Genomic DNA, 23,159 nt, shown 5'->3' with positions numbered 1-23,159 from the left:
GTAAATCGTTTAATTCAATCTTTGAAAACCAGTTTATGGAAAAAATTCTAAATGGTGTACCATATAATACACGTTCAGCTATGTACTATCTGTATCGATCGTCTGAACGAGTTATGAGTATAACAGAGTAAAGTAAAAGATATGTTCCCGTCGAGCAGAAATATCGTTCTAATTTCCTCTAGTTCGCTCTCCCTGTGAATGAATGAACTATTATAACATCGGAACGATTACTGATGTATCTTTCATCAAAGGACATGAAAGCCCAATTTTTAAACTCCTGATTCGTCTCAATCGGTTTTCCTTTGAATTTTCCACGTGGAAGATAGTGTTCGCTTCGTATTCCTTCTTTCTACAGGACCTTACACTTAAGCACTGAATTAACTGTTAGGTATTGTTTAAACAAGTATTTGTATGATGATTATACTGCATTTAAATTGCAGAGATTATAAGCGAAGATTAGCTGTAGGGATAATGTCGTTTTTTAAAATAATTATGAATATAGCTAATAGATATTGTGTTAAATTAAAGGAATCACTATTTTTACAAGAAATTTCTTGTCATTCGCGCGGCGCGGCGTGTAAAGTAGCGAGGTATTATACATATGAGTAATGCGGATTTTACAGTATTTAAACGTTATTATCTTAAAAATGGATGCGAGTATGAAAAACATATATATAGGAAGAAATTATAGAAAACTTAACGCTCTTTTAATATTATTTGAACAAAATTTCGATAAAACGTACCATTTTTGAGAAATTTTTGATAAACTCCAAAAACATCGATAAATTCAAAACTTTAAGGTCTGGTCGGCACCCTTTTCTGTTGTCCGATTGAAACAAACTTTTTCATGCATCATTTTTTGATAAAATAGACCCATACTAGGGGGTAAAAGCAAAAGAAATCAGATCTAAGTCAGCATACTTTATATGATAAAAGCAATGTGTTATTTATCTCGATATCATGTATTTTTAATATCTAATTAGTCTTTGACGAACGGAGCGGATACATTTTCCGTGTTACAATTTCAAGAATGTTTTAATTGGAAATCGATTTGCATCGTTAATCACGTTTTCAATTGAACACAGCGGAAATATAATTACTGTTTGTGCCGGTCAACTTGCACAAAAGCACGTTTGTGTAATGTCCCGTGAATTATATTGCCAAGATGAATGTATCCACGTAATATTATCATTGCTTGTCGTACACAATTACACTTCAAAAATGGAAGAAGAGTTATATACCTTGGAAGAAGAGTTATAGATTTCATATGAAATATTCAGTTAATTGTTCCTATAACATTAAACGAATCGGCAGAGAAGACATTATCGTGATTCAATATTCACAGAACATTATTTTATACATATATTACACATATAATTTATATGTTTATGTAGGTTTTTTTATATACTATTTATATATCGTTTTATAATGAGTTTTTATGTTTGTTCATTAATAATATGTTATGTCAAATACGTTTTTGATTTGCTACGTCCAGGGTGCTTCAAAATAGCACTTTCGTCTTCAATAAAATCGAGGTTAAAAAATCAAGCAAACGTATTTTGTAATCAAACTAGCCATTGTATTCATTATTTGTTATTGTTGCTGTAAAAACCACCCATATTGATAAAGTAAATCGTAGATTCGAAGTATTTGTTAAATATACATATTTCTCTCTTTTATGGTAGCCTGTGATAAGGTAATTCTTGAAATTAAATAATTTAAAATTAATAATAAGTTTGATCATAAAAATGATTCTTATTGCATTTAACAACTTTTTTGCAACGTTTACTCAAACCGTATAACACGTATATCTTTTTTGTAAAATTCAATAGTTTTTATGCATAAAATAATCATTTAAACAATGCACCCTCTGTGAACGAGTTTTTTTCCATAGCTCCCTTCCTCCCCTAATCAGAATTCATGTGACTTTTTTATGTTCCCAAAAACTAAAATCCATGTCGAGGGTTGTCATTTTGGAACTGTGGACAGTATCTAATAGGTTGTGAACAGACAATTGCGATGTTTATGCATTTATAGTATCTCTTAATACGGACAATATTGTAGATCCCAAGGTAATTTTACAATGTTTGCAGGGATGTATACTCTTAAATTGGACTGTTTATATTTATGAATAAAATTTCTAAAAAAAAAAGATGTATTAGATGTTTAACAGCCAAGAACTGTATTATATGCTCAAGCTGTAGAGTTGGACTTTGTATTAAATGTATTACACCTTACCATTAATAATATGACAATTAATCAGATTACTTTATGAATCACTTGAACTTCTTAATCATTTTTTAACGCATTTTAATGAATAAACTTACTTCGTAGTTGTTTTAATCTTTTCTGTCACCATTGAGACCTATTGGAACATATAATGCCATTGTAAAGGACTAATGGGGTTAAATGTCCGATTTTCAGAACTAGGCTTAATCTATCCTTTTTCTTCATATTTGCGTGTATTATACCTCGTACTATCATATTATTGAATTCATCGTAAAAACAATCCGTCTCGATCAGGGTTAAGTTAGAAAATACAATAAAATAAAGGTTTTAATACTGTTTACTACTAGTTATGTGTGAGTATTAACGTGGTAAAGTCTCTAGTACAGAATTCAAAATTCTGCTCCATTTTCAGATATTGATATCCGAAATTCTGAATTTGCATGAACTTCCGCAGGCTAGTTATGACAGTTCAACTAAAGGCAGTTCCAGTTGAAGATGTCCAGCACTGTTTCAAGAACTGAGAACAACATCTCCAGCAGTTTGTGGCTACCCAAGGGACTATCTTGAATGGGATAATGTTAATTGGTAAACAACTTCACAAATTTCTGTGTCACCGGCGCCGTTACTTTACCAGCAGATCAAGTATATTATAATAATGTAATCGTCGAGCAACTCACTTGGAAGATAGTGACCTTCTTCAGTACCGACAGATTCACGTGAAGCGCCAGTTCGGTCTTCAGCTTATCCGGAAGCAGGCCCAGTGCCGTGTTGATATCACCTCCGCCCTGTATCCTCCCGCGAGACCAGCTGTAGTCGTACCACCTGAGAACCCTTCTCTTCATTCCCCCTGGGACCTTATGGTGTCTCATATAGGTCTTGGCGCCATCTAGAAGCCTCTCGAACTCCAGTCGATTCGCGTTCCGATTGGTGATCACGTTCCCGACCTGTCCGACGATCGTAGCGAATATGAAGACTCCGATCAGGTAGCTGACTATCGTGAAGACGTATCTACGGATCAAGAAGCGAGAAAAAGATCCGATCAGTCCAAGGAGGATGTGATCGCTGTCCTCGGTACATGGACGAGCGGCCCCCGCCGGAGCCTTCCTCCTCTTTCCTTTTTCTCCGTTCCTTTCTTTCCCTCTTTCTTTCCTCTCTTACTTGCACCACGTTCCCTTTCTTACGTCCATTTCCCACCATCACACGTTCGATCATCTTCCTTCCTCCCAGCTACAACGTAATTACTTACATCTCTCTATTCACCACTGTCTCTTTGTAATTTGCTAGATCTGATTTTCGAATCGGACTCTTCGGTTCACCCGGACCCTGTCTTTAACCGTAATCGTTGAAACAGGCCTGGGTGTTCCGGGGTGTTCGAACTACCTATTTCATTGAGTATTCATGGGAAACTGATGAATGGAAAATTGGGGCATACTTGTTTCCCTGATAGATAGCTTTCGGAAGTGGATCAGCGCATCCGATGAAAAAGTGATCTTGTATTTCTGCAATAGCTGATGGTTTTTTTTGTTTTGCAATACGTAACACTGTGCCCGACTAATAAAATATATACATACTTGGACAGCTGACACTTCAACGCGTAGTTTAGAAAAGAAACCATCACGATTGATTTAAGTTATTTTGAAAATGAACGACGAGAAGTTGTACTTTCAAGATTTTCATTTCCGAAAAGGGAAAAATGCAGTACAAACAACAAAAAATGCTTGCCTATACATGTTGATGATGCTGTAAACGGATGGAAATAAGAAAAAGTATAATTTAACTCATTCTCAGAATATGTGAAAAGAAAAGCGTCATCTACTGCAGATATACGAGGTTACTTTTGGCCAACCTAATATTTCAACATTCCGGAAAAACGAAGGCTGGCTAATGTAATTTGTTATTTCTTTCTGTTTTGCGTGACGATATTGTTCATGAATACTCTTCTGTACCCGTGGATTTGGTCCTCTCCGTATATGAATTAATAACTTGACCAGAGAAATTAAAAAATGTGTCGTGTTTCCGAAACATTTATAGATGTTCGAACGTTTCATAAAATTTAAATAACGAAGCAGAAAGTATGAAAATATTATAATCCGTTAAATAAATTGCTTCTGACATAGGTGTTTTGTTTCTTTGGATATTCGGAAGTATGTAGTAACTACAAAATCCAACATGTCTTAATCGTAAAATAAAAGTTATATACCTATTATGGTTTAATTTCATTATCGGAAACATTAGATAAGAATTTACTTTTCAAATTGTAAATATTTCTTTTATGTGCAAGTGTACAAGAATTTGTTGCTTCTCGAATAAATCAGATAAACACAATCTTTTGCTCTATGCATCGGTTCTATGAGTTAAACAGATTTAAACCTGTAGTTCTAAAAATCATTTTATATAGGTTTCGACGATTTCCAGTGTAAGCGTTATTAAGTGTACATTTCCATGTAAACGCTTTTAAAGAATGGCTCCTTTATGATTTTTGTAACAGAAAACTATAACACATAAAGTAAACAACCAGTCCGGGGTTTATTAACCCGCAGGTGGGCGCGCCCCTTAAAGTTACACGAATATTTTGATATTTTGATTTGACTGTCAAATTAATACAAATCATTTATTCAGAGATATAAAATACATGTTATACAATGTAAATATTCTTCAAATACGTAAATTTCATGTATACTGAACTAATTAAATTCATGTTTTAGCGGGTGCAGTGATAACACGGTTCAGTTTATAACGCAAACCACTAGTTTATTATTACTGTTATTATTATTATTATTATGAAACAGATTAGCATATCATTATTTTATTATATAATAAATGGGAAGTAATTATACGCATATGAAAATACAACTTAAGCACTTACAACAGAAAAATAATACAGATTGTGATTGGACAAAAATGGAGCAGTTGTTTTATTATCTATGTAGATAGATTTTGTTATCTATGGAGATTATATGTATAACATAGGCAAAATGTGCATAAAAACTTCAGTATCTGGAATTATATGATTTTTATTTTTAGTATTGATTCTCAAATTTTATATTGGTAATGTAGAATCTTCTCTTTCAGTATTATGTAAACAAAAAATGCACATTAACTTTGCTTTAGAGTACTTCCGGCATACAAAACTTTTATATGACTCGCATTTAATTGAACAATTGAACAATTTGAAATAAACATTCATCTTCGATCATTAGATGAATAAATTCTTGTTAGTTTTAAGTAATAATGGATTTTGACTCCAATATCATACATAAGAAATTCGCTTTTGCACGGAATGACAACTGCGAAATGATTTAGTCATAATCCCGAATTTATTTTTCATATTTCTTACAAAAATTATTTTTCATGCAGCCTTCATAATCTTCTCTTTCTGTGTACCGGTAGTATATTATCTTCAGATAGAAAGTAAGAATAACTATACGTCTCTACATCATATGCAAGACAATTTTCTACAAAGCAACGAAATATGTTTCGAATTTCCTTATTACTTCCAAGAATCGTTGAAATCCAATTTCTGCGTCATCCTTCAGAAACACTAAGGATTATATGATGCGATAATTCGCTATTAGGGGATTGTTCACTAGGGGAACGGTAGATAAACTCCACACTGATTGCTTCCTCCATATGTTACAGTTTTCTGTTACAAAAATGATTAAAAGGCCGTTTCTTACAGTGTTTACATGAGAATGTACTCATAATTGCAAATTTTAAGAACTCCAAATATGGGAAAATCACATTACCAAAAGAATTTATATTCCCTGAGGATTAATCAAAGATTGAAATTCTAGTCGAAGACATTTTATCGCCCCTTTACGTAATAAAAGCTTAGCGCGAGATTTCTTTATGACAGGAACGATATTTTAATAAATTCATGCTCGCGACCGCGTGCGGAGATTCTAATAAATCGAGACGCCTTTCACAAACGAGATTCGATGGCAACTTTATTTATGTTCTTTGTATTCGAATCTGGATGCCCTCACTTCTACGCCTCGCGAATGTACATTTTTCTGAGCGATTTCTTACCACCCCTTTTCTTTTATTTCGATCACGCGTAGCCACACACACATACATACACACGTATCACCCACATTCACACCACCCACGCTTTTACACACACACACACACATATACACAGAAGGGACAAGCTTGCACGACCTTCTCCTCTTTCTTTTCATTCCGTAACGTTCGTTCCGTAGCGAAAATTCTGATCCGTCCACTCTCCTTCTCGTACTTCCGTTAACCCCAAGCAAATCTACGATCTCGTCTTTCATACTGCTTCGTATTTTCCTCCACCAGTTTTATGTTTTCACACATGCACATCACCGTTCTCTTCTTTTACCGTGTGTCGAATTTACAGACGTTTCATTTACACGCGCGTTGCGATGTTCACGAACGAACGTAATTTAAAGACGATGAATTGATTTGTACGTGTGTGCTTATTTGTCACATTGTTGGGAAGGTAATGGAAGCTTGAACATGTTGAGGCTTCCGTTTTCTCTATTATAATAGTAAAAAACAGGGTGTCCTATACGAAAGAGGCCACATAAATATCTTCTTCCATTTTAATCATATGAGAAATGTTTAAAACACAATTTGAATGGATTCAATAGAGGAATACCGTGAAAGAAAAATGTTGTTTAAAGTAATTTCCTCCGTGCTTCGTTTAAGACTACCGGTAGTCTTTTACAGGAAAGCAATTATTTCTATTTTATTTTGTAACAGATGGGAAAAAAGCACTTGAACATGTTTCAGTGCTCATAACATCATAAACATTAAGACAGTATTATTTGAATGGTAAGTGAACCTACTCTTTTATGTTACAAATGCTGAAAATGTTATCCCTTTCATTTGTTATGCGATATTTTTCTTTCGAAACTATTTGAATTGTGCTTTAAATATTAATCATATCATTAAAAAGAAAAAAGATATTTAGGTGACCTCTTTCAGATGGGACACGCCATATATTAAGTACTGGAAAAAGTTCGATTCATGTGTAATATATGTTTTCTGTTTGAAATACAATTAGCGAAACTGGTCAAGAAATATGATTATTACAACACCCAGTAGTAATATATGTATACTGACCAATATATAACAAAAACTATTACTGAATCCGCTGCTGAAAACAGTCTACTATGAGATAAATATTTTTTATTCGTCATATTTTTGTGCAATCCCCCTGTGGAACTATTGTATTTTTTGTCATTATACTTCTCAACTATATTATCACAATAAATTTCATGCCACTAGTTTTTTTATTGATGTGTCATTACCTAATCTCGTCTCTTCAGATTTGGAACTATCCACAAATGTCGCATTTCTGATCGATCAATGCCTTAGTTAAGGGGTTAACTGGCCTACAACGTGTACCAGTTATCTTTTAAGAAATACAATAATGAAATCCGACGAGGAGCTTATCTGAGAAATAGTAACCTTCTACGGTACCAACAAAATTTACAAATCGTTCCACAATACATCTGTGTATGGGTTAACACTACACGTTCGCTGCCGGCGACTCCGATTGGAGGTATAAAGTGATTTCAATTGGAGTCACCGTAAGCAGCAAGGTACACAATGACTTATTTTTTCAAATCAGTCTACAGGTCGTAATTTTCAAGTCAATTTGAAGCTCATTTTTTTAAATTCTTCGTAATGAAATTCTCTATCAATCCGTGCAACATAAATGTTCAATTTCGTTGCTTCTTTGTTTATATCTAGTGGAACATATAGATTTTTAAGATGATCAGTAGCTATGGGATATTTTGAGATGAGGTCATTATTGTAAAAATCAACATTTTTATTTGTACAACAGTCTCATATTCTAAACTAAATTGTAAAACTGAAAATGGCGGATGTAAATTCGTATTTCTACAATTTTCTACTCACCTCATAAATGTGCAGGTGATGTCTGTGTTCATACGCGTTCTTATAGTTGATTTTTCTGACATTTTTGAAAGACTTGATTCACTGGACGTTTCATGCTAGTTTCCCTTAGAAATCTAATTTCATTATATTCAACTTTCTTTGAAGGTTAGAATTTGTGCTTCTAGAAACAATCCCTTGATATTGTGTTTATGCGTACGTATCTTAAACTTGAAATATATGAATCCAAGGATATTAAAAGAAAATGGATTACGTCTTTGTTTGTATGTATGGGTGTCGATCACCATGTGTTTTATTTGCTCTGCACCTCATAATATCTTTGTTCCTTGCCTCCTGTGCCTCTTTTAATCACTACCCAACGGGGATTAAAAAAACTTGTATTACATCTGTCCCATTAATTAATATATAACACGAACAAGGCATTGGATATCACACATATTGATTAACACAAATTTTCTCCGTATCCATACAATACTTTTTGGATTTATTCACAACGATCGGTTTTTCAGATTCATTATTTACATAATTTTATCATACTATTCCATATTCGTAAACGGAGTCCCCAAAAATCTATACACGCTAAGTTTCTTCCAAATAAGCTGATTTTCTGAAACTTCGCATTGCCATACTGGATTTGCCATTTTGAGTTTCGAAAATTTGACATTAAACTCGTAACCAGCGACAAAATTCCGTAGATACTGATGATCTTGAATATCTGTATGTTTCGGTAAATATAAACAATTGAGCAACGAAATTGAAATTTTACGCTAGACAGATCGATAGACAATTTCATTACGAAGAATAAAAAAAAAAGAGCGTCAAGCTTACTAAAAAAATTACGTTTTGTTAGCTGATTTGAAAAATATAAGTCATTGTGTACCACTGTGCCCTGGCAGCGAACATGTTAACCGAATTATAGAAGAAGACACTTTTTGTTTCCCTCAAAATATCATAATAATTACCCACTTTTTTCCATTTAGAAAAAAAAACTAGTACTTTTTAACCTTTAGAGGATGGGAAGACTATTGTTTAGGGTCCAGAGTGGTCGCTTGTTTTTCGTAGTATAACACTATACAAGTACAAATATAAACGTTCTACCTTAAATATATAAAAAGTCACGAAAAAATCTACTCGTCTTCTAAAGGTTAATAACAGTCTAGCATAAGGGAGTTTTCACTAACAAATTGCAAACGTAGAAAGCTCGGCAAGCTCTCCTTGAGAAAACCCAGTCTCTGCCCTGTGGGCTTAAGGTCGCCGGTGAAGGAGGAAATTCGATTTACGATTCGTAGGGTTTAGATCTGTATTAAGGGAAAATTAACTTTGACCCGTTCTAGATTGAAATTCCTGACCGTTGATCGTATTCCGCCGTGTACTCCCCTATACAACCCCCGATAGCTCCAGCTGTCTCCGGTGCTTTAAGTCCACCTCGAGTGCATCCCCGTATCTGGTTATTAAGCAGTCGCGTTGTTAGGTGTGTTGCCAGAACCCATCAAAGTGAAAACATCCGTTGGATCAACGATGCGACACACGCCCTCCACCCGTCTGAAAACGCTATGAGATACAGGCACGATTCAGAGCTGAGATGCGGAAGAAATTCGGGTCCGATTGGTCATATCCCCATAGGCCCACCTTCTCTAACAAAATCGTAGAAGTAGGGCACACGTATTTTCATTATTCGCAGAAACAATGACACACACACAATCGTATCGCATAGCACCGCAAGATAGAGAGAGTGAGGGGAACACATCGAGATCTAATGTGCATTCAACGAGCCGAGTCAATAAAAAGATCCAAAATAGCCGCGTGCTAAGTCCAGTTATCAGTTGGTACAGTAGACTCGCGATAATTACATGCTGGATAAATATCTGTTAAGAATGCCCACTGCTCAAACGCATTACAGTAGACATTCGTTTCCCGCGCCACCGTTATCTGCACGAAAGCCACGCCCCTTGATCACACGTATTTCTCACCACGCGCGCGTACCCTACTCTGTCGCCCAGCACGCCCAGGCCGGAACACGTACAGTGTCGCGTTTAACTCGCATATCTCATCACGGAAAGCCCAGTGTACATAATACTGTTTTAATAATGTTTTTATTGGTGCAATGAATATTGGTGGCAATTTGATTGCTTCTTGTCTCCTGGGTCACACGTAATGGGTAACAAATGCTAACCAAGCTAGACATTTGCCACTAGAATATGTCACGAATTATTACCTTTTTCACATAATACCTTAATACTTTAGTACGCAGAATGTTTAGAAGAATCAATTTATGTAATAAAAGTATTTTATTTCATAATATTTGAATATCATTAATAAAAATAACATAATTAACTTTGAAAACTTAGACGATACTACACCTACCAAAAACTTGTCACTGCTAAGTAATAGCCCTCTTCATACTGAACAACTTCTGTGAATAAACTTTTCTGATATCTCTAAAAATAACGGTGATAATTAATGTAACCGTAAAGTGCGCATATCCAACCCACCCTGTATGTAGCTACGTCGCACGACTGAACGGCCGAGTGGTGGGGAGAACGCTCGGGTATTTGGCGGCGTCTGCTTCCTGCACGATTCCTGGAATTCTGTCCCGCTACAGCCCCCACTAGTGCGGGAAACGAATGTCTACTGTATTTACGCACGCGCACACCCCAATCTCAGTCGCCTCTATAGCCAATAACGCTACGGCCGCACGAACGTTTCAGAGGACATCCTAGTGATGGGCACCATTGACTAAAAACTATCGACTAAGTCGATAGTAACCAACGACTACTTTCAATCGACTAATTTTTTCAATCGTCGACTTCTTTAGTCGCTTGAAGCGACTAACTTCAGGCGAATAATATTAGTCGCTTGAAGCGACTACTTTAGTCGATTTAGTCGCTTCTGACTGGATGTTGATTATTTTCTTCGCAATGCAAACGAATTGTAATTTGTCCATATATTTTTTTATGCATTACCACGAACTGTGCAAATTATTGCTTATAACCTAATTGATTTTCATAAAAAATTTAAAGCAGTTAATTTTTTAAGTGCCAATATTAAATAGGTTACAAAAAATCGAATATTAGAAATTGTTTAAAAAACCTTGTTTACCATTTATATTTTTGAAATTCTATCTATGAACTAATACATTTCCAAAAGGTAACTACACCAATGGTGCTGAAAAGTTGATGACACAATCTATACATAACCTATAAAGCAAAATTTCAGTAGACTAAAAACTATCGACTACATAGTCGATAGTATGTTACGACTAAATAATCATTAGTCGATAGTTTAATTTCGTCGATGGTGCCCATCACTAGGACATCCCTCGACCGAGCTTCGAGGAGATCCCGCACGCTATTGGCTCTCAATAATTACCCGTTCATAGAACTGCGCGCCTCTAGAACCCCAAATATGGGTAATTATCGCGAGTCGACTGTAACTGTCTTTGTCCCTGTTCCACTTAAATGGTCATCATCTGCCTTTGTCTACAGTTACTGATTCGATTCGTTGATTAAGGTACAGTGGGATAGAGCGATAATACGAGCTATCCGACGAACTTTAAAGTAATTCCGCAGTGTCTCAGAGTGTTAAACATTTGCTTGCAGGAGAGTCACAGGCGGGCTTACGCAGAGGGAGCGGAGTACCCTTCTTGCCCTTGTGCCGTCCCGCACTCCAACCTGTGAGATCTGAATAGTATTTACTCGGGGAAAAAGAAATGTCACCTCTAAATAGTATTTACTTGGGGAAAAGGAAATTATCCCAGGCGTGTATTTCGTTTTTCGATGCGTCACGATCCCGTCACCGGCACGTCTTACTGGCGCATGCTATTCGTCTCTTGGATCGATTCAACACGCCGCCTTGGGAAAATCCCTCTGTGATGGAAAAGATTTTCTGCGATAAACCCGCAGAGTGTTTATATGTTGCTTGGATTAAAATGTTGTCAATGTATTTCGCGAATTGTTTTGATTGAAAGATGTTAGAAACTCACGGCAGAGTTTGGCACAATTTTATTCGAATGATAGATAGTAAAAGGCAGCAGTATTTGAAAGCGTTATGTTGACCTTTAAACGGTTTAGATTATCGGAAGTGTCCGAAAAATCGTGTCGATCATTTCAATGAACACCTTTTATATACGTACATCCTTTATGTATTTGGTGGGGAGATGATGACCGTAGCCCTTAGATGTTGATGGCATCAGTAAATCACCCTTGCTAATTCATTTGTTTTTAGATCATTCTTACCTACGCTGCTTATCATGATCGTGAATATCACGGTGACTCCTTTGTGAATTACGGCCAGCAGACGGTTAGCCATCCAACGAAAGTACGAAATGGTTTGATAAATACTTTCTTATTGGCCATGACGTATTAGAGAAACATGGAAGAATATCTGGACCACAATGGCAGAGTCTATTGAGTCACACTTCTCAAATTTTAGAGGATAGCAAATGAAAGGTGTAAAAATCTTGTAACTTTGGAGAACCGTTCGGTAAAAATTTAACAAGAGACAATCGCTAGCTTCGAACTATTGAATGGACTTAAGGTAAGTCTCGATAACTTGAAATGGTGAACATTGCATTAAGTACACTATACATATAATGGACTGTACACTGTTTTGACTCGGCAGAAGATATGGACTTAATATCATGTTTGCACTATTATATTAAATGAAAGAGTGAAAAATTTGATAGGGGAAACATGTAAAATTTAATTTCTTAAAAAGGTGGACTTCATACACTCAAGCTCTGGGGTTCTGATATGCATTTATGTATTATACAATAGTTCTTTTCAGGAAGCGAGTACACGGGAAAATCAGGACAATAGATGGAGAAGTCCAAAAATCAGCTGAAAGTGTTTTACAGAATGATTAACTTCTGATAATAAAAACCGATAGTAAGTAAGATAATAGAAATGCTAGAACGCAAATCATAAAATTGCCCATGTTTACACATATAATCATTAGGCTTACAATTAGTGTATACATGATGGATTGTTACAAGCGCTTTTCTCAAAAACCCCATAAATTGAAACTTTATTCTGCAATTTCAACTTAACTTTTTCATTATGAATCATACCCTTCCTGGTCATACTACGATTTTACTGAGGCATTCTGTATTTTTGATTTATTAATATTTATCTGTATTTGAAAAATGAATGTCTCATTATATCCGAAAAGTTTTATAACAAAGTAGTTATATTTTTATAAGAATGTCATGTCGTTTTCTGTTGGACACAACAAGGAAGAAGCGAATATAGGTAGAGATGAAGTAATATTACCACGTGTTCGAAAAGGTATAATACGAATTTCATTCTCGCAATCCGCCTTGAACGACATTGATTGATGCGGAAAACTGGGCAAGTTGCTCAATTCTCATTCCAGTCCAATTTAAAGCACGGTATCCCAACCGACCTTGATCCAGCATCTTATTCGTATTGGATCTCCGATATTTTAATCAAAGCAATTTCCTCAGCTTCATTTCGCTAAAATTATTTTTCCAAGAGCCACGGTGGAGTGCTTCGAAAGTAAGAAACCAATCGAGAAAGCACCAGAGTCGGATTTAAATTCTCGGTGGGATGACCTTTTTCAGGCTAGAATCTTGAAACTGTTCGTTCCTGTGTTCTTCTTGTGTCGATTTTCCTTTTCAAGTCGACTACATCTGAGATACGATTATTGTTCTTTTACCGTTTTCATGTGGCACGTAGACTCAGTGGTTGGGTTTATGGAAGTGGGATTTTGGCAACACTGGGTTTGTATAAAAGTTTTTCGACCATTTACTGGAAGAAAGTATTTTGTAGCATCATTACCTTATGAATAGATTTGGAAATATGCAGTATCAGTTTAGGTTTGGCATTAATTCTGAGGAAGTATTCTACCTGAAAGTTAGTAGTCGCCTTGAAATAATAAAAATACCTTTACGGCAATTAACACTAAAACTACCAGCATTGAATGTATACAAAATTAAATTGTATAATCCAATAATATACAGAATATATAACATCAGAATATCTAACATAATCTACCATAAAATAGAATCTGTAGTAAATTAAAAACCAACATAAATTCCGTCAGAAGCATCATTATACCTAATTTCAATAATGATAAAATAATAAATCTGTAATCCGTCATTTTGACGGGTGTGATAGTTCTACTGTTAATATCTCGTATGATCTTCATTCCCATAACAGTAGTAGCTTTTTGGAGGATTCTGTCGAAATTGCTTTTGATAAATTCGTTTAGTACTTTCTATCTTTTTTTTTTTATTTACATTTTTAACGTTGCTTTAACAGCCAAGGTCATTAGCAACGCGGTACATTTATTTATACTTTCTGTGTAGAGAAGTCGTACATATTTCTTTCTGTCTATTGGTTACTATTATACATTGAGTCATAGGTTCTGGTATGGTTTTGCGATCTGTAGGAATTGAGTGAGGTTTGATACATATTCATCCGACTTTTCTATCTTTTGTTTGTAGTACTTCAAGGATATCGTTTCTGTTATCAAATTTGTTTTCTTCCCTTGTTCGTTCTGAATATAACACAAAGCAAATGCAATATTGTTCATACTGTAATTTTTACCGATCAGATCATAACTGCGGATTAATTTTCTTTTTCTGTTATTAAATGATTTATGTAAATAATCTTTTCCTACTCGTGATTTGTGTTTCGTGTCATTGTTCAGTAGTAGAAATGAGGCTATGGCCAACTTGTCTCCATTTAGTCATTCCAATATTTTACCGTAACTTTTGCACGTTAAGGGTGTATATGTACCTTCACTGCGTATATGTATGTATACGTTATTTGATGAGCCATTCTTTGTGATTCGTTCTAATTACTGGCGTTGTATTTTATTAGAAACAGCATGTTTGATGGACGTCATATATCGGATTGACTCGTAAATAACTTCCTTCGTAATAATTAAAATACTTAAATTGTACCATAACAACTGAAGTATTTAAAATGTACCAATAACAATTTAAATATTTACATTGTATCAATTATAATTGAAATATTTAATTTTTTTTTATCGTACCAGTAATAATAATTGAAACATGTACATTACACCAATAATAATCAAAACACTTAAACTGTACCAGTAACAATTAAAATACTTGAATTCTATCATTAATAATAGCTGAAAAATTTTAACTCTGCTAATAGTACTTGAAATAGGTGAATTGTACCAATAGGAAGTGAAATATATAAATGAAAAATTAAGTGTGGAATATATAATATACATTGTAACAAGTCCTCGATCGAAATAAACTTAAGAAAGGTAAACAGAAAGTATTTATGAATCAACCTAATGTTTCAAGTGTTGAACTGAGATAAAAAGACTTCAATTGTTCTAAATAATTTTCTAAATTATAAATTAAATATTTCCTTTCCTCTGTTATTTGTGGTCATATCAACCACTACATAAATTGGGTTATTAGCGATATCTTTAATAAAACGATGGTGTGTACCTATTTTGCTTTAAATAAATGGCTAGTCCTTAAATTGTTTTTAATTCTTTTAAATAGCGTTAATTATTGTCTATGCGTAATGCACTTTTTGCAGTGAAAGATTCTGTGTTCGAGTGATGTGTTCTATTGTCAGTTTGGTGTGGCACAGGAGGAACAGGTCACAGGATGGGCGATTTTCTTTGGTGAGGAGGTATCGACAAGTGATTTTCGTGTGTCCTATTTTTATCCTTGAGATAATTTGTACTTGGTTTCATTTTGCTAATGTGTGTACTGAGTTTGTTTCGTAAATGATTTTCTTTATTTGTCAATCTACGTTTGCAAATTAAGGATTTGTGAATGTTTCCATGTTCTTCTGATTTTGCTAAATAATTTCGTCGCTGAATGCATATCAGTTTCAACCACGAAACGTTACACATGCACCCGGAAATTAAATGTAAAACGACCTGCGTGTTTTCCAGAGTGTTACTAATTCGGTCGATGCGGTTTGCGGTTCTGAAATTTGCGCACACGCGAAACCAAAGATTTTCCAGTACCGTTGGAAAATTGCGAGAAGTTAGAGAAAGTGGAAGTTGAACAAAGTTACGAGCGAACGAAGTTGTAAGCCTGATTAATCTTCTTTCCTTTGGAGCGATTCGGTGCAACCGATTCGCGTGTGCTCTTGATCGTAAACTTTCCACACTGCAATTTTTTGTGACGTCCGTTCTTTCACACTTTTGCCACAGAAATTGAACTTGTTCCAATTGAAAATGAAATTTAACTTATGACATGTGCATATTTTTAGAATAATACATCGTAACTTTTATTGACAATCCCCCGGCGGTGATAATACAGAATGTAGTTATCTTTAATATTATTTACATGGGATTTTACATGGGAAAGTAATCGTAAAACGAAAATCAACAATGACGAAATTGCGTTCGAAGCTTTGTTTCCGAGCTATTAACTGTTGAAAATATGGGCGAAATACGCATAAAATACGTCTGACGTGATGGATTATTCTAATTAAGAGGCACGTTCTTCAACTGATTCGCGAGTTGGTTCTATTCATTTCATTTTATTTCACTCATTTCTTTTACTAAGTAGGTCATTGATCGAGCACGTGTAACATCTGGGAATCGGCTGTTCAAGTGGTATAACCCATTGTATCAGACTTTTTCTGACTGTATTTTCAACAATTAATAACTTTGAAACAAAATGTCGATCGTAATATCGTTACTCTTGATTTTTATATTAGTTTGGCATATAGCCACGGTGGCCAAACTGCGGACCGCGAATCGCACACAGCTCATCTGGACCTGTACTGCGGCTCCCCTATACTTATAGAATATCTTTTTGTAAACTTGACACATAGTACTGCATACTGTATTATGCAGTGTGATATCATCGCGACTCACAATTTAATACTGTTCCAATAGAGGATGCGGCTCACGAGTATTTATGATAGGTTATATGTATACAGGGTGTCCCAAAATAGATCTAAGTTCTTGAAAGGGGTGATTCCTGGGGTCATTTGAAACAACTTTTTCGTTAGCGAAAAAGTTCTGAAAGTCTTTGTTAACGAGATATTAGCGAAAAACCCCGACCAATCAGAGTGCGAGTCTGTCGGCTGAGCACCTGCGGTAGCGTTGGCTATGCGCTGCGCTTGTACTACGAACAAGTAAGTTGGCATGACTCGAAGGAAACTGTGTGAAATAGCAAAAAGGCGTAAGAAATAACTTCGAACTTTTCATTTTCATTCGATAATTTTTCATTTGCTATTCTACGCAGTTCCGTTTAATGCCTGTCGACTTGTCTGTTCGTAGTACAAGCGCATCGCGTAGCCAATGCTTGTCTTTTCAATCTAAAGTAGGTTTACGTGCGATAACGCCGGTCAATTAAGTTTTAATCCTTCTGCTTAATTTGTAATCCTCGTTAACATATTTGTAGGCAGACAATAATGTTTATCTATTAATTACTACTCCTTTTATCAATAGCGTTGGCTACGCGCTGCGCTTGTATTACAAATAAGCAAGTCCGCAGGCATTCAAGGGAACTGCGTAGAATAGTAAATGAAAAAGACGCAACAAATAAAATCAAACTTTTCATTTGCATTAAAAAATTCTTAATTTGCTTTTCTACGCAGTTCCCTCCAATGCCTGCCGACTTGCTTATTCTTGTAGTACAAGCGCAGCGCGTAGCCAATGCTATTACGAGAGCTCAGCCGACAGATTCGCGCTCTGATTGGTCGGGGTTTTTCGTTAATATCTCGTTAACAAAGCCTCGGAGAATTTTTTCGTTAACGAAAAAGTTATTTCGAATCACACCAAGAATCACCCCTTTCAAAGAATTAGATCTATTTTGGGACATCCTGTGTGACTTCTATTCTGATAAGATTTATCCACCAGTGGCATGTACACCCTGTATTGTATACGACTGGATACAAATGTAGACTACCGGCCAAAAGTATGAGACCAGTGTTCACGATTGATGTAACAGTAACTCCGTATGCTGTAACTGTTGCTCACAAGCCTTCAGCTCGATTGCCTTAGGAATATGTATATGACCTTACACACTAACTTAATTTTGTGTATGTAATCATGACAATAGAACAAATACTTTGTGAAGAATAATAACTAGTTATTAACAAGGTAGATTTAATAACGGAGAGTAACGGAAGTGACGTGATCTGTATACAGTGAAGTTGATTATGCGATCGTTGATTTTCGTCTAACGATCTTGGCTGGATATGAAGGTGAGAAAAACGACGAAGATGGGAGAATCTTCTATTGGCTAAAAACTGTCGATGTTTTCCGAAAAGCTAATTGGTCGATTCGCCGTTGTACGTGGTCACATCCACGCGAGACGGAAAATGGTCAAAGAAGCTTCCTTCCTGATTCTTGCGCATTGCTCTGGATGCGTGGAATCTGCTTTTGATAAAGATTAGCAAAAAAAACATAAAACGACCTGAGTGCATATGACTTACAGCTGTGCCGGAATCTAAATTCGTAGGGTTTTGACAACTCTGAAATAATTTAGACGGTCGAGTTTCTGTAACTGCTACTTCGTGACGCGATAGTAACAATATAATGAAAGTTACGGAATCAATACGTATACAAATCATTTCCCATCAGTTATAGCACAGTAATTATCGAACCTAGTTTCATATTTTGGCCGGTAGTATACCTATATACACATACGTAGCAGTATGTAAACATTGCATGGAATACAACCTAAGTCTGAAATACTTTCTTTGATTAACAGACCGTTCCGATAATAGTGGTTCTACTGTACATAAAATTTTTAGTAAGAAATTGCTGGTTTGTACGCGAATGCGATTAATTTCAGTGCTTTGCAGAATTTCAATCCCAGCAGGAACAGTTATAGTAACCAAACGTTACGTAGCCACGCACCTATCCTATAAGAGGAAGCTGTCGGAAAGTTTCGTGTTTCAATTAGCATTAAATACCAGAATCCGCTGCTCGTAATTTTATTTAAATCAAATCGAAAGTATAATAAAATTTGTATAGCCATCCCACTTTTCTTTGGATAAAGTTCTTTGTCCTGTATCTGCAACTCGTAAAATACCCTTTGGTCTACGGTAGATCTTATTAACCCTGCTACGGTCTCTGAGTCTATTTCGACCCAGTCACGTTTTCGTTTGTTTAACATTGTTACGACTTTACACACTTTCTGTACCCAATCTTAATCTCGTCTCTTCAGGGATGTTCTTACGTTTGCGAAATATGTGATGAAATTGTCACTGATCCACGTGTTTCTTCTTCCTCGTCATTATTTGGTGTGTACAGCTGGACTGAGGGTTAACAGTAGGAGGGTTAATCGATAATGGTCCGTGCTAGGTCTATTCTGCGAATGTTTGTGTATTTATAGCTTCCTTTAACTTGGAAAATACAATAAAATGAAGGTTTCAATAAAGTTTCATACTATTTATGTGTTATCTTTAACGTGGCAAAATCTCTAGTGTAAAATTCAAAACTCTGTCCTATTTTGATTCTTAGATGGTAGTATCTGAAGTTGTAAATTTGAAGAAAGCTCAGCAGTCTATTTATCAGTAAGATTTGTTCGAGTATTACATAAAATAAGATTTCGGTTCTATTGTTATAATTACGCGATTTTTATTTCACAGTAACTAACGAACAATTAACAAATAGTTTAATTTACTGTGAGTTGGAGTAACTTCGTCAAGGTACCTTCTTCCCAAGTCAGAAAAGCTGCAAAACCGAAAGTTATGCCTGTCTGACTTCGGGACAAAGTAACCCCTGACTGTGTCGAAGTTACCCCAACTTACGGTACCCATATTTTGTTGTTTATTTATATTCTTTAAGAAAACAGGCTTTAGAGTTGGAAATATTGATTTTCATAAGCAAAGAATCCCGTATCCAATTGATAAAAAAAAAGAAAGGAGGTACGTATGGGTCAATCAACCGTGGCCTATTAACCGGGCTTCGTGGAACCGCCGAACCGTCATTACCGACGACCGAGGGTTCAAGCAATTTTCCCCATGAGGAACACACTTCAGAGTGTAACGAAATAGGGAAATATCGATCAAAATTAATCAAATTAAAACTTGTTTTTCTTCACGTTTAAACTTATCCTTCTTTTTTAATGCGCGTGTATACTCGTATTCTAGTTATCTTTAGAATTAATTTTGTATAAATGAACTTTATTACAATTTTTTTTGGATACATAGCATGGTTTTATGTTTAATCATTTTAAATCGGTTTTATATATATATATATATTGGAATAATTTGTGGTTAAATACAAAAATTGGGACTATTTTATAAGTATACAAATGAAAAATTGTTATAAATATTTACTAATTTTATTGTGGGTTAACATAAAATATTCTTGTTTTTATGAAATGAAATTTAACGAGGTAAATAAAACAGTATGTAGAAAAAATATTAAGAGCCAATCATGGTTTGCAGCTTTAAATTTTTCCAATTTCCTGCAAGATTTTTCCCATCTTCTATTTAAATCTATGTGAATACATGCAGCAAGTTTGGAAACAGATTCTTTACAGTCATCCTTCAATAAAAACTTCGTACGAATGTGGTTTATCGAAACATTAACTTTTACGGACTTGTACACAACACGTCAGACTTCAAAACATTAGCTGTACGTGAATGTATCTAAAAACACGAAAAAAACTAATTTGCGCAAAAAAAGAATAATATAGAATTAAAGTATACATAATTTAAAGTCATTATACAAAAAAACTGGAAATACATTTTTTGACATATTTAAAGAAAACCTTGATCATAAATCCATTACGAAATATACCCATATCTTCTATAATTAAGGCACTATTCCATAATCAACTTACCCATTTTATTCTTACAATACGGTTGATTGATATTATAAATAAAAACTTTAATTACAAATGAACTAGAATATATAATACAGGAAAATGTATATGAAATTATTTTCGACTACGTTTTCCGTCTCCATGTAACTATTGACGATTGCAACATTTAATTGTTTTTTAATATGTTCATAGCGGACAGAAGTGTGGCCAACAATTTTTCATTGAAGAAAGTTCCCTAAAAAACATTTTTTTTATTAATTTTGAACGGGGATCGTTGCACTGTGCGCTTGTTGGAAACTTTTGAAAATCAGGTCGAGACTGCTCCCACGTAATCGAAACGCCTAATTTCGCCTTTGCGCTGTATCCCGTTTTATGGCGAGGGGTAGAAAATAAAGGCACTTTGTCCACCCCACGCCGCAGGGAAGGGGCAGGGGCGTTGGGGGCAAAATTATTATCTTCGCGCAATAAATTCCGGGAGAAGCACGACCGGCCGATACAATTCGACGACTGGTAATAGAATATTTTAGCCAGACGATGTACTGCCCTGAAAGGTTCGTTCACTTCGGGAAACGAATTACGGTATGCCCGGGCTTTATTTAGTAACCGAATTTTCTCCCTCGCGGTTTTCACTTCGCCCACAACCGTTTGCGAAACAACGATAGATAAGATTAACCATCTCAATAATTCCTCGGTATCGACGACTGGCAAGATGGTTTTATTTCCGGTGAATCATGCGTATCGGAAACACACGATTTATCGTGTTCCGAGTCCGGTTACGGATCTAATGTATCGGGTTGTTTCAAAAGTTTTTGCGTATTCCGTAAGATGCATATACAAGGCAATGTTACGTGTTTTGTCATTTAAAGTACGACCAGGGCCGTTCCTGGCGGTGGTGCAAAAGTTGTCTCCGCACTTGGACGGCCAAACACAGGGGCAGCCGCAGATCGTTTATTATATGTGAAATTCTAGTTATCAAGTACATATAATAATAAAACTTTTTCTGATGTTTATGAAAATGTGAGACCTGAATGTTTTCGGTTGAGAAACTTAAGTATTCCCTCCAAAAATAAATAAAACTAAAAAATATTTTAATATGCGTCCGGCTTAATATCAATATTTTCAACTTCCAAATAACAATACACCTACAACGTACATATCAGTCTCATAATTTTGAAATAACAATTTAAGGGTCTGGGCGTTAAAAAGGGTTAATAAGTCTTCACTTCACATCGTAATTACCAAATCATATTTCTTCAATCGTCATTTCTTCGAATTTGAATGAATTCTCAATCGAAATCTGTTAATACTTTCATGAAACACGGTGAATGGATATACCTACATATCTCATTGATTTTTGTAGATACCACGTCCTTGCGAGCTTCATTGTTCATTCCGTTCGGGTATTCCGATCGCGTCTATAATGAAATTGACAAACCGGAATTTATACCAACCCGGTTATTACAACGATAATACGCGTACGATAATGTGATAACGCGCGCCGTCCTAAATTATCGTAACGGCTACCGAATTGCATTTGTCCGCTAATTTCCATAAGAATTTACGGCCTAGTTAATGTAGAAAGTTACAGCTGCCTGTTATGAGCCGATTCGAATAAATGCAATAATATCAATTTGTACGGAAATCGTCGATAGAAATACATTTAATAAAATGAATCGGCTAGAAAATTGCCGAACAAAAATCTGGGTTATTTAATTACGTGTCAGATGAAAAGTAGGTTAAAATGATAAACTAAAAATTAACAGTGGCATTTGAATTTCGAAAAGAGTTTATTAAATTATCCTTTGCCGTTTAACATAACAAAAGTATTCTTCAAATATTTTGCTTTTTCATAAAGGGAATCGAGATTTTTTCAAGTGATTATCACTTATACATATAATACACGTTACATTACCAATACACTATCGATCTATGTTGTGTTTTATATACACTAAAAATTTGTGCCACGTTTTTACATGTATTCGTGTAGAAAGACTTTTTGTAAATTGTATTACAATTTCATGTTCACTTCGTGGACCATGTGTTGTTCTTCAATGCTGAATACAATAAGTGTTTCTGGTTATTTTACAGGGTGCGACTGAAAGGGTGTTACGAGTGGCCAGAAGGCGATTCCTCGTAAAAGAAATCGAAAGTGCAGAATACAATATTTTGATCCGAGGCTTAGTTTTCGAGAAAGTTGAATATGAAAATTCCATTAAAACGTAGACAAGGTGTTTCAGGTCAGGTAATAAAACCGAGCAGGAGGTTATTCTACATATAA

General features: G+C 35.2%; 1 protein-coding gene across 1 annotated transcript in view; it reads right to left on the bottom strand.

Annotated features, from left to right (window-relative positions):
• Positions 1-23,159, bottom strand: part of LOC107188754 — a 106,274-nt gene that overhangs the window by 27,646 nt on the left and 55,469 nt on the right. The window contains exon 3 of the mRNA XM_015577105.1: positions 2,907-3,237. Within this exon, the coding sequence (XP_015432591.1) occupies positions 2,907-3,237 (331 nt within the window). The remainder of the gene's footprint in view (positions 1-2,906; positions 3,238-23,159) is intronic.

Source organism: Dufourea novaeangliae, unplaced genomic scaffold (assembly GCF_001272555.1).
Source record: "Dufourea novaeangliae isolate 0120121106 unplaced genomic scaffold, ASM127255v1 scaffold108, whole genome shotgun sequence".
Classification (NCBI taxonomy): Eukaryota; Metazoa; Arthropoda; class Insecta; order Hymenoptera; family Halictidae; genus Dufourea; species Dufourea novaeangliae.
Note: the sequence above shows the minus strand (reverse complement) of the source record. Positions and strands in the feature narration are given on the sequence as shown.